Genomic DNA, 13,013 nt, shown 5'->3' on the forward strand with positions numbered 1-13,013 from the left:
TTTTCACTCTCTCTCTGCCCACCTTTTCACTCTCTCTCTGCCTACCTTTTCACTCTCTCTCTGCCTACCTTTTCACTCTCTCTCTCTCTGCCCACCTTTTCACTCTCTCTCTGCCCACCTTTTCTCTCTCTCTCTGCCTACCTTTTCACTCTCTCTCTGCCCACCTTTTCACTCTCTCTCTGCCTACCTTTTCACTCTCTCTCTGCCCACCTTTTCTCTCTCTCTCTCTCTCTCTCTCTCTCTGCCCACCTTTTCTCTCTCTCTCTCTCTCTCTCTCTCTCTCTTAGTTCTACTAACAATGGTCATAAATGTGAAATGTAACTACATAGTGTTAGAATATTGAAGAACTTCTAATTAACATTCATTCTTTCTCTAATATCATGGTAGGGTGTTACATATTTTGCGGCTAAGTATGTAAATTGTGGTTCTTCTCCTACACAGAGTTTCATCAGTTCATCACATGTTTTTCCCTGATGATGAGTTTACTGCTTTAATCTGCTGCAGGAAGGCCTCTGACAGTCTGGTACAGGGGGCAGAAGAGGAGAAAATGGAGCTCAGTTTCTTTTTCTCCTGATGAACAGTGTTGACAGACTCTCAGTTCTCTGGGCTTCCATTCCTTCTTATGACGACCTTTTTCAATCTCTAGCTGATGGTCGCTGAGTCTGTACATTGTTAATGTGCGTCTCTGTTTGGGTTTTTTTACGCTTACCAGATACTGTGCTAGAGAATATTCTCTATTCAATAAACGATAGCATTCTAATTTGTTGATTGATTTTGTTTCATTTTTCTAATTGTCAATGTAAATAATTTTGTTTTCCTTGTCTATTGTTTTCAGATTAGTTTTAGAGAGATGATGGAGGTCTTGGATTTTGAGGTAGCAGGTTTCTCTGATGTTTCTCAGAGCGTCTGTCCCTGGGCAGGGGCTGTTACTTATAAAGGCTCTGTGGTGATATGAATCAGGATCAGCTTGTGCCAAGTGAACCTGGAATTTAATTGATCTTTTTATCATGTGGAGAGAGAGAGGGAAGTTTCCCAGCTCTGCTCTACATGCATGGTTTGGACAGTTTCTGTGGACCTTGAGGATTTCCTTAAAGAATTGAAGCTGAATTTTTTCTGTGGGTGTTGTGTCCCATGAGGTGTGCCTCTGGTTTATTAGAGGGCCCCACACTTCACTTCCATACATAAGAATGGGCTGAATTACATTGTTAAATAGTTTTAGCCAAATTTTAATAGGAGGATTGAATTTATTTAGCGAACTTCTAATGCTATAGTAGGCTCTGCGTGCCTTATCTGCCAGGGAATTTATTGCTTTGTCAAAGCTGCCAGATGCACTGATGATTATGCCCAAATAATTGTATTCCATTGTATGCTGAAGTGTGGTCCCTCTCACAGTGAAACTGTGTTTGGATTCCTGTGATCTGGCCTTTTTTTTTTTAAATACCATAATCTTAGTTTTGTCGAGGTTGATGTCCAATGCCCAGTTTTGACAGAAGGTCTCCAGCAATGAGAGGTTCTGCTGTAAGCCATGTTCTGTTTGGGATAGTATAACCAGGTCATCTGCATACATGAGGAACTTAATTTCTTTGCCTTGTAGATCTAATCCAGGGCTTGGGGACTGTTCGAGAATTGTGGCCAATTTATTGATGTTGAATAGGGGAGATAGGTTGCAGTCCTGATGCACCCCTCTTCCTTGTTTGAAGAACTCTGTTCTTTTGTTTCCAATTTTTACACAGCACTGGTTGTCAGAATATTTGGATTTGATTAGGTCATATATTTTACCACCAATTCCGCATTGCATGAGTTGGAAAAAGAATCCATTATGCCAAATTGTATCAAAAGCCTTTTTTAGATCTACAAAACATGCAAATATCTTCCCTTTGTGTTTTTTGTGAACATGGTTTTGGATAAGTGTGTGTAGAGTGTAGATGTGGTCTGATGTTTGATGGTTGGGTAAGGAGCCAATCTGGCTTTTAGACAGGACACTGTGATCGGTGAGATATGCTATTAATCTGGAGTTTAGGATGCTACAGAAGAGTTTACTGAGGTTGCTGTTAACACAGATGCCTCTGTAATTGCTGGGGTTGTACTTGTCTCCATTTTTAAATATGGGAGAAATAAGACCTTTATTCCAAATTGTGGGGTAATATCCCGTTGTCAGCACCAGGTTAAAGTGCTTTTGAAGTTTGAGATTACTGTGTTTCAGCATCTCTGAGCTAATGCTGTCTATACCGCAGGCTTTGCCACTTTTAAAGGTTTTGAGTTTTTGCTGTAGTTCTTTAATAGCGATGGGGTAGTCAAGGGCACATTGGTTATCTTTCACTGCCCTTTCTAGTTCTTTGAGTTTGTCTGTCATTAAGACTTGACTGGGATTCAAACCATGATATTCTGGATTTTTATAAAGGTCATCAAAGTAATTTTTCCAGATATTGCTGTTTTGAATTGGGTTGGTCTCTGTACGTGGGTTTCAGTTAATGCTTTTCCATAAATTCCAAAAGGTATTATCATTGATAGCTTTTTCAGTTTTGTTGAGTTCTCCTTCCATATAATGTAATTTTTTCATATGGAGGAGCTGCCCCACTGGGTCATTTGGGTTCCTGTGTTTTCTGTTTGACAGTTTTCTTAGGTTTTGTCTGGATAAAGCACATTCTCTGTCAAACCATCGGTCTTTTGGTTTTATGCTGGATTTTTTACTTTGCGATATTTTTAATTTAGATTCTTTTGCCAATTGGATAAATATACTGTTTAAGTGATGTGTGGCCAAATTTATGTTTTCCCTGTCAGGCTGATACTGGGTGTTCAGAAAAGTATCCAGCATGTTGTGAACTTGATCACACTCTAGTGCAGCGGTATAGGCAGCAGTGCTCTCTTCTGTCCATTTATATTTCCTCGGCAGAGGAAGCGCTTTGGCTCTGGGTTTGGATTGACAGTGGGTGACAATGACTTTTTCAGAAATAAGGTTATTTGGTTATGGTCCAATAAGGGCAGTTGTGGTAATACTAGAAATGCATTTATATATTGTGGTTCAATATCAGTAATGGCATAATCTACAACACTACTACCTAACACAGAGCAGTGTGTGAGTCTGCCCAGAGAGTCTCCTCTGATTCTGCCGTTAACAATGTACAGACCCAGTTTACCACACTGTCATAACTTTGTCTTTGTGTATTTTTGTAAGTGTGATACAAAGGGGAATGTCTGAATATATGTTTGTTTCCTTCAAAGTTAAGGAAGTCTGGCTCTCTACCAGTTCTGGCATTAAGATCACCACATATTAAGATTGATCCTAAACTTTGGAAAAAGGACATTTCTTTTTGGAGTTCCTCAAAAACCTCTTTTGCATAGTAGGGGGAGTTTGAGGGTGGAATGTAGATTGCATATAGATAAACGTCTCTGTTGTTTTCCAGAATACTTGAATCAATCTTAATCCAAATGTGTTTTTTTCCTTTTTTAACTGGTGAGATGCGATCTTTATATTCTCCTTTGTACCATAGTAGTAGACCACCTGAATCTCTGCCGTTCTTAATATGGTCGTGTTTTACAGAGGGTATAGTAAGTTCTATATAATTGTTTGGGCAATTAGTTTGGATATGGTTTTGATTCCAAGTTTCATTCAAAATGATTATATCAATATTTTTAATACTATTTACAAATTCGGGGTTTGCTGATTTCAAACCAAAAGTTGAAGAGGATAAGCCCTGAATGTTCCAGTTACTAATCGAGAAAGATGCTATTTTCTTTTTCTTAACAGAACAGTGTACCACTAGAAAATATCCGATTTACAAACCAAATAAACTAAATAAATAAACGCAACGTAATGAAAATTGTTGTTCAGTGATGATGAATAAGTGTCTGTTGTTATACATTCCATTAGCTCAGTAATTTAGTGCAAAGTAAAGTCTTATCTGGTTTGGGTTCAGTTCAGTAGGTGGAGATGTCCTGACTCTGGCGGCTACAGCAGCGTAGCTGTCTCTCTGGGCTGGAGACTGAGTCTGAGGTGGCTGCTGCTGCTGCTGCTGCTGCCAACTGTATTGTCCCTGGAGAGCTTGGGGAGGTAAAACATACTGTAGTGAGGTGGGTCCGGGGCCCTGAGGAGGTGGAGCTGGGGTGTAGTGTAGTGAGGTGGGTCCGGGGCCCGGAGGAGGTGGAGCTGGGGTGTAGTGTAGTGAGGTGGGTCCACAGTCCTGGGGAGGTGGAGCTGGGGTGTAGTGCAGTGAGGTGGGTCCACGGTCCTGGGCAGGTGGAGCTGGTAGTGTAGTGAGGTGGGTCCGCGGTCCTGGGGAGGTGGAGCTGGGGTGTAGTGCAGTGAGGTGGGTCTGGGGCCCTGAGGAAAGCTCTGGCCATTGTTAGTGGTTGCTCCAGTGTGCTGCGAGCTCCTGTGGAGGTTAAGGTGGTTGGTTGAGCTCCTGTTCTTGGTGTGAGATGCTGATGTGTTGCGGTCTAAAGCTGTATCTTTAATATTCTTGGTGAACAGTCGCACACCCTTCTGGTTGAGGTGTAGGCAGTCATACAGGTGGTGGTAGAGGATCTCTGCATGATGTGCCATGTGGATGTTTGGTATCTCTGTTCAGGCTTTGGATATTTCAGCGTTGATGGTGTTTATCTCATGCTGAGGTACGTCTGTTCTGGGTAACAGGGTGGATATGGTTACCCTGGCTGTGGGGAAAGCTGAGGTTGCACTCTCTGCCACCTGTCTCAGTGAGCGAGGTATGTCTTTGTTGTGTGAAGTTAGATCATTTGTCCCAGTGTGAATCAGGACGTGTTTAACACCCTGGAGGTTTGTATTGGTCAGCTTCTCTATGGCTTCTGAGGTGGTGGGGCTCCAAACCTTTTTGGATCTTCTGCCTGGGAAGAGACGTTTCATGTTGATGTGCTTTCCATTGGAATCACACAATTTTTTCATTGAGGTATTTGCACATCCAACTGGCTCCGATACAGGTGCGTTGGAAAAGTATAATTTAGGCTTGAAAAAAGAAGATCCCGCACACTGCTCTTGCTCAGCATCACTGTTTTAATGATCACCACACTGGAATCACACAGAAATATTATATCTGTGTTGTTGTGTGTTGTAGTGGGTGGTGTGTGTGTGTTGAGTTTGGGTTTGTCAGTGCAGTTAAGGTCAGTGTGTGAGGGGAATTCAGTGGTATCTGTATGTGTTTGGGAGGGGTTTGGTTGGGCTGTGAGGTCAGGAGGGGAGGGGGTAAGGGTAGGGGGCATGGGTGGGCGTAGAGGGGTGAGAGGGTGAAGAAGACGTCAGAGAAGCAGAGGGCTCTGGTTTCCTACTCTGGGTCTCCTGGTGTAGGGACTGTGTCGGGCTGGATTGGCTGGCCGATGCCAGGTCCTCTGTCAGTTTCCGAAGTGCTGCTCTCAGGGATTGGTTGTCTTCCTCAAGTTCTCGAATGGCCTGCTGGAGTTCATTAATCTCATATCTCTATTGTCGTACCGCAGAGTACATTTCCTCCACTGACTGCCTGCTGTCATCAGACCTCTGAAGGCTGCTCAGTGTTGTCTCTCTGAAATCTATGAACTCTCGCTCTAGGATGGAGAGTCCCTCCTTCAGCACCCTGAGGCTGCTGGAGAGTTTGGGTGTAGATTCAGTGGATGGTGTCGGTGGAGGTCTGCTGGGGACGGGCGACCTGGTCTGGAGCTCTTGCTGAGGAGGGGAGACTTTAATTTTTGATGTTGCCACAGTTTTCAGAGTTTGGAAGCCGTTCTCAAAGTTGTCCAAACTGTTCTCTGATCCCTGAATCATAACCGTTCCATTGTGGTATATATTTATGGTTAGAGGAGTCTGCATCTTCATAGGCAGTAATCTGTCTGCCTTTACCTATCCCATTCTTCTTAATGTGAGTAAATGAGTCATATTGTTGTGTGCCAGTCAGCAGAGTGGTGAGTGAAGAAGAGCAGGTTGCATTTTACCTTACAGTTATTCTTCTTGGTGAAGTCTGCTACTAATATCTCTGGGTTGTCCCTCAGGACTTTCATTTTGAAATCTTTCTTTTGTTTTGCTGACGTGACTTCTTCCGGGTATTGAATTTCACAGCCATTAATGTATCCTGGGTGTCTATGTGTTGCTACAGTTATTACATCTGTAGCTTCTGTCTTCAGTTGCTGCTGGTCAGCTGCTGCTCCACTGTGTTCCGTCATCATGGTGGTCACCAACTGACAGTTGGCTTAGTGTTTGTAGTTTGTGAACAGTTATATTAATAGAAATACCTTTTTTTTTTTTTTTTTCCTGGTCCTGATGATGTCCATCTTTTCTTTCCGTAGTTTTACTTAAGTCCTTTGCTGTTGTTAGCCAACTGTCATTTGTAGCATTAGAATCCTCTTCTTTCTGTTAGCTAGCTTCTATTTTGGTAAAAAAAAAAAAAAACTGTAGAAATGGTATGAAAGTCTCATTTTCTTGTCTTAAGTGGCTGGCTGCTCCTTCCAACCATCTAATGTTGTATATTTACGTTGCAAATCAGATATCTTAGAGTGAAAACACTATAAAACACTAAAAAAGTTTAGGAGGTCATAATTTTTGCTGCCATTCTAGTTGGTATCCTAGCAACTCTCTCTCTCTCTCTCTCTCTCTCTCTCTCTCTCTCTCTCTCTCTCTCTCTCTCCTTGCAGGACTGTATCAGTCTGGGTTCGGGGGAGCCCAACATGGCGGAGCATCGCTCCTTTGTGCTCTACCACAACAACAACCCTCGATGGAGCGAGGTGGTCAAACTGCCTATTCCCATAGACCGCTTCAGAGGCTCACACCTGCGCTTCGAGTTCAGACACTGCTCCAGTGAGTAGATTAGTACTGAGTCACTGTCAGCAGCAGTGGTAGTAGCAGAGGTATGACCAAGTCAACTTTGCTCAAGTCCATGTCATTAATGTCAAGTCCCAAGTCTAAATGTAGAACACCAAGTCAAGTCAGAACTAATCAAGAGTCCAGTATCAATTTAACGTCTTAAAGAAAACTAAATATCTAGGACTTTTCAATGCAATATGGTTTTAATAGGATAAAAACCTGGTAAGAGCATCATGAGTTTGATTTCTATAATCAGTTTCAGCTTCAATAAATTCAATCATTCCATGCAAATTCAGAAAACAGAATTTACAAATGGAACAAATCTCATCACTTTCAATCTAAGTCATTTACACAAACACAAGATCTTTTGTCACTTTAGAAAAATAATCGATCAAACTTGTGTGACTAAAGCCTGTTGCTTCGCTTCCTGTCTGAACGAAGGGTTATAACTCTTTCTCTGTCTCTCCCTCTGTCTCTCTGTGTGTCTGTATGTCTCTCTCCCTCTTACCCTCTTTCTGTCATCTCTCTCTCTCTCTCTCTACAGCAAAGGACAAAGGAGAGAAGAAGCTGTTTGGTTTTGCCTTCACTCCTCTGATGAGAGAGGATGGAACCACTCTTTCTGACGAGAGCCATGAACTCTACGTCTACAAGGTCAGGAACTTCTGTCTGTCTGTCTGTATGCCTGTCTGTCTGTCTGCCTGTCTGCCTGCCTGTCTGCCTGTCTGTCTGTCTTTCTTTCTTACTCTCTTTCTGCCTGTCTGTCTGTCTTTCTTACTCTCTCTCTGTCTGTCTGCCTGTCTGTCTGTCTGTCTGCCTGTCTGTCTTTCTTACTCTGCCTGTCTGCCTGTCTGTCTGTCTGTCTTACTCTCGCTCTGTCTGTCTGTCTGTCTGTCTGTCTTACTCTCTCTCTGTCTGTCTGTCTTTCTTACTCTCTCTCTGTCGGTCTGCCTGTCTGTCTGCCTGTCTGTCTGTCTGTCTGTCTTACTCTCTCTCTGTCTCTCTGTCTGTCTTACTGTCTGTCTGTCTGTTTTGTCTTACTCTCTCTCTGTCTGTCTGTCTGTCTGTCTGTCTGTCTGTCTGTCTGCCTGCCTGCACTTAGTTATGATTTAGTGCAGAATTTCAAACCTGTGTAGACTGTAGGTTTGGGTGATAACAGTGAGGAGAGGGAAGCCTGTGATTCTCATTTTACATTCTCATGCTGTGCTTACTTAAAGTCACAAGGAAACAGCACTTTGCTGCTGGTGTCTTGCTTCAGTAATTTTAACACGCGCCCCTCTCGGCCTCAGTGTGACGAGAACACGACCTTCAGTAACCACGCCTTGTACCTGGGCCTGCCCTGCTGCAAGGAGGACTTCAATAGCTGCCCGAGCATCCCCTCCAGCCTGATCTTCCAGCGCAGCACCAAGGAGATGCTCTGGATCTCCACACAGCTCTCCTCCACCAAGCTAACCCAGAACGGTAGGCTTCAGCTCCGACACCACTTCCCCCTGTTGTTTTCAGTCTACTGATCTACAGACTTAGCCTGTGCCATGTCCAAGGGTGGAAATAACTATTTACTATATGCATTTACTCCATACAGTTACTGTTATTGAGTAGCTTTTTTGTGTACTTGTACTTTTTGGAGTATTTTTTAAAGTCAGTAATTTTCCTTTTTATGTAACATTTCCGCATTAAAATATCTAAAAACGACTAGACCTATGTTATATATTTTTTTGAGTTGTGTACTTGCATTATCCCAAATGTTTCCAAAAATGTTCAAACCCAGAGAAATCCGTAATTTTATTCAAGGTAACGGTGCGTTTCATTTGGTCGCCTGTCAATGGCGTCACATCCCCTTTACCCCCTAACTTCCGGGGAAACACGGGAAACACCAGATGATACGTCAGAGAGTGAGGAAGGAAGTCAGCCAACTAGCTAGCTAGCTGCTCTAGCCGCTCTGTTGTTTTTTTCATTCAGTTGTTTTTATCGCTCACTCGTGACGGATCGCGATTATTCATTCCCGTTTGCTGCGCGTTCTGTCGCCGAAGCTGTCCCCGTAAAAAAAAACTTCCATGATCCCACGCTACTTCACGACGTCATCAAACTATGGCTTTTGTTATTGTTTTGATTGAGAGACCCCTAGCGGCAGAAATTACGTACTGTGCATTTAAGTACGTATTTGCTGAAGTATCGTGTTTAGATACATTTGAAATCACATCCAGTACAGAGTACAGATTTTGTGGCTCTCCATAAGCAACAGAAACTGTTGTATAACTGTTGTACAAACATCAGAAATTAACAAATTGTGGAGCCATTCATCCATTTTTCCATCCATCCATCCATCCATCCATCCATCCCCTTTATCAGAGTGGATAGTAGACCCTGGTGTTGTTGATGTGGAAGGCCTGGCCAGAGCTTCCCGGTGTCCCTACCTCAACACTGTGTTTTTGTGTGTTTCTGGCTGCTCGATGACATCGTTGTTGTCTTCCAGTGGACCTCCTGGCCCTGCTGAAGTGGAAGGCCCATCCGGACCGGGTCATGGACATCCTGGGCCGGCTGCGACACGTCAGCGGAGAGGAGATAGTCAAGGTGAGGCTTAGCCGAGCAGAAAAGCTTTCTACATGACATGTTCCCAGCAAGACCAAAAGTTTCCCTTCTTGTTTCCCACTTTAATTACCATATAAGGCAAGGCAACCCTAACCAGCTGTCTTGTGTGTGTGTGTGTGTGTGTGTGTGGGTGGCAGTTTCTCCAAGACATCCTGGACACCCTGTTCTCCATCCTGGATGACAATACTGACAAATATGGACCGCTGGTGTTCCAATCACTGGTAAGTGTGTGTGTAATTTTAAAAAATATTACTCTGAATATTCACAATGCTCTAGTTTGTGTGTGTGTGTGTGTGTGTGTGTGTGTGTGTGTGTATGTGCGTGTGTGTAATTTAAAAAAATATTACTCTGAATATTCACAATGCTCTAGTGTGTGTGTCTGATTTAAAAAAAACACTGCACTGAATATTCACAATGTTCTAGTCACACACACACACACACACACACACACACACACACACACACACACACACACACACACACACAAACACTCTATTGATTTCACAGTGATTTCACAGTTGCCAGAAAACCCAAGGGAGTCTTTATATGTATAGATAGATAGATAGATAGATAGATAGATAGATAGATAGATACATAGATAGATAGAACTTTGGCTTTTATTTTCTCAGTTTTATTCCTCTGTAAACCTGCTTTTAATTCATGTCTGGTGGTTTTATTGTTGTACTCTCTCTCTCTGTGTCTCTCTCTCTCTCTGTCTCTCTCTGTCATTCTCTCTCTCTTTCTCTTTCTCTCTCTCTCTCTGTCTCTGTCTTTCCCCCTCTCTCTCTCTCTCTCTCTCTCTCTCTCTCTCTCTCTCTCTCTCCCCCTCTCTCCCTCTCTCTCAGGTGTTCATTATCAACCTACTCAGGGACAGTAAATATTACCACTTCAGGCCTGTAATGGACACGTACATCCAGAAGCACTTTGCTGGGGCGCTGGCCTACAAGTAAGCGCTTCACTTGAACTGCCTCTTAACCCCGACTGCATGCCCCGACCTCAGAGAGCGGCTCACTGCCCAAGTGCTCTTACAAACCATACTCGAATATACGGTCATTAAAGGATTATGTGTTTGTGTTTGTGTGTGTGTGTGGCTTTTACAATTCAGGACATCATTGTACTTAAATGGTTAGTCACTATAATTCTCCTAATTCTCCCAACATCCCTGATGCCAGTTTGTCAGTGAAGAGTTGAGTGCTTTGTTGCCCATTTCACCTTTATATGGAACAAGTCTTCTCAGGCTCCGTTCACACTGCAGGCCTTCATGCTCGGTTCCGAAAAGCTGCTCATACCTGATTTTTTTGGAGGACTGTTCATCTGTATTCTAGGATGTGACCCATATCTGATACCAGTATGAACTGACAGCGATGTCGAAAAGACTCACATGACCAGAGTACACAAAAGATGTCACTTCTGTTTTTGTTGCTACGTTTCTCCTGCTTGTGTCTAACTTTTCGGCCTTTGAGTTTTGACTGAATCGAGGCGTCTCCCCAAATACCAGTTAAGTCGGCTGTTTGGCTTTCTCTCCATTGTTGTGTCCCGTTATCCTCCATGCTAGCGCTGGCTCATCCAAGCTGCTCCCAAAATTATGACAATTGTCTTAGATGAATGACGTAAGATTTACTTCTTGTCATCGCAACGCTAAAAAAAATCAGATTTGATTGTTCAAATACAAGTCGAATGAAGGCCGCATGCCTCAGGATCTGATTTTGTACCACCACTGGTCCAGATAGGAATATAATAAAGACGAACACATGCAGCATTTTCATTGTATTGCCATTATATTTAAACATTTTAAACATATTTACAGATTGCCGACCTATCTAAACACACAAGTAGAAAAATTCTGCTCAGTCTCTGCTGTGCGATGTGGCTCAGATATTCAAATCTCATGTATTATTATGATTATAATTCAATGTAGTGGCTTCAAATAAAGCATGTAATATCTGTGCTTTGTGTGTGTGTTGTGTGTGTGTTGTGTGTTTCCAGAGAGCTGATTCGCTGTCTGAAGTGGTACATGGACCGCTCTGCTGAGGTGGTCAGACAGGACCTGATTCAGGAGGCCATGAGGGTAAGAGCCATGACGACAAAACAAACTCCCTGAATGACTTCTTTCTCTCGACACCTTCAGTGAAACTCACCTGGTGTTGCTTGTTTCCTGACAGTTCTGAGAGCTTAGTGTGTTTTTATCCCTCAGAGGAGGTACAAATATCTCAACTTTGAGTAAAAGAGCAACACAAGCAGCCATGACTAGTGGTTCCTCCAACCACCTGCTAGCTAAAAAATGCTGCAGGTACCCGGTAGTTACACACACCATATTGTTTGTTCCCTGTACTATAGATTCACACAACTGGCGTCCGCTGTAAATTGTCAACTGCGTCACATTATACAACCACAGAGTGCCGGAAAGCAACACACCATGAGGGAAATGAACTGTCAATATGCAAAAAAAAAAAAAATCAAATAAAACGGTTACCTCCATAATACACATTAGCAGAAATCATGTTTTCTCTGTTACCTGTGGTTTTCACAAAACAAGAAAACACTGGAATGGAGATTTCAATTATTGTTTTGATGGTTAACATAACAGAATGCCATTAATGTCTTTGATTTGTCTCCACAATGTTCTTAGAAACATTCTGGGTGCCGTATTGACTTTCCTCACACATAGGCAGCTATGTAAATGTCCAGAATCAACCAAAAAGCTTTCATCAACATTCATATCAACATTCCTCCCACTGAAGGTCCTGGGCCTTGGTCAGTGTGTCAACAAGAGGCTGGCTGCAGAAAGTCACAGTTGCATCACTACTGTAGGAAAAACTTGGACTAGGTGCAGCGTTTCAAGCAGACTTACAGAACGTTCCGCATTTAGCAGACCAGCGCTCCTCAACATGCTGAAATATTCATCAGACTCAGACATTACTCTCAAATGGGTCACACTGCCATGTAGAAGTGGACGGTGTGAATTATGGAGGACGGTTTTGACACATACTTGAGAAGTGTCCGTCCTTGGATTCGGAGGCAAATGTTTTGTGGCTTTTTCTGTTCTATGACAAGCTTGTCTGTGTCCGCTGGGTGTTTGCCAGTTTCTGTCAGTAGCTTCCTATCTGCACTCATTCACCCGCCTAGGAAGTGTTTAGTATGGTGACTGGTGCAGATGTAATGCTTTTTATTTTCTGTGTTCTGTTTTGGTATATCTATAACACCATACAAATATGAAATGTATCATAAAACATATTGGACATGGTATCTGCTTAAATTTATGGGCATGGAATTACAAGATCCCATCTGTGTCCAGAATAGTTTTGGTATATCAACAAAAATCTTCTCATGTATTCTCGTAGAATGCAGCAAAACTAAGGATGCACCGTTATCGTTTTTTGAGGCCAACACCGTTATTTTCCCGCCGATATTGACCAATACTGGCACCGATATGCATTGTTGTAAGAATCGTAGTGCAAATGCAGGTGTAACACAGTTTAAGCTTTTCAGACATGCCTATATTAAGATAATTGAGTTGTTTTTAAACAAAAGACCATGTTAGTTTTATTCTGTTGCTAATTTGAGAGTTGACACACTCTCAAATTAGGCCACAAAACCGCCAATTCCACAATCAAAACCAAATATCGGCAGTAAAAATAATATCGAA

At 42.6% G+C, this 13,013-nt stretch overlaps 1 protein-coding gene across 1 annotated transcript in view; it reads left to right on the plus strand.

Annotated features, from left to right (window-relative positions):
• Positions 1 to 13,013, plus strand: part of LOC139663083 (dedicator of cytokinesis protein 3-like) — a gene marked incomplete at its 5' end in the record, with an annotated part of 72,051 nt that overhangs the window by 25,033 nt on the left and 34,005 nt on the right. Inside the window, 7 exons of the mRNA XM_071541617.1 lie at positions 6,613 to 6,775; positions 7,326 to 7,432; positions 8,068 to 8,239; positions 9,252 to 9,349; positions 9,505 to 9,588; positions 10,213 to 10,313; positions 11,354 to 11,435. Of these exons, the coding sequence (XP_071397718.1) occupies positions 6,613 to 6,775; positions 7,326 to 7,432; positions 8,068 to 8,239; positions 9,252 to 9,349; positions 9,505 to 9,588; positions 10,213 to 10,313; positions 11,354 to 11,435 (807 nt within the window). The remainder of the gene's footprint in view (positions 1 to 6,612; positions 6,776 to 7,325; positions 7,433 to 8,067; positions 8,240 to 9,251; positions 9,350 to 9,504; positions 9,589 to 10,212; positions 10,314 to 11,353; positions 11,436 to 13,013) is intronic.

Source organism: Centroberyx affinis, unplaced genomic scaffold (assembly GCF_046629955.1).
Source record: "Centroberyx affinis isolate AG114_WGS23_722 - 3 ecotype Tasmania unplaced genomic scaffold, CSIRO-AGI_Caff_v1 ptg003913l_1, whole genome shotgun sequence".
Taxonomy (NCBI): domain Eukaryota; kingdom Metazoa; phylum Chordata; class Actinopteri; order Beryciformes; family Berycidae; genus Centroberyx; species Centroberyx affinis.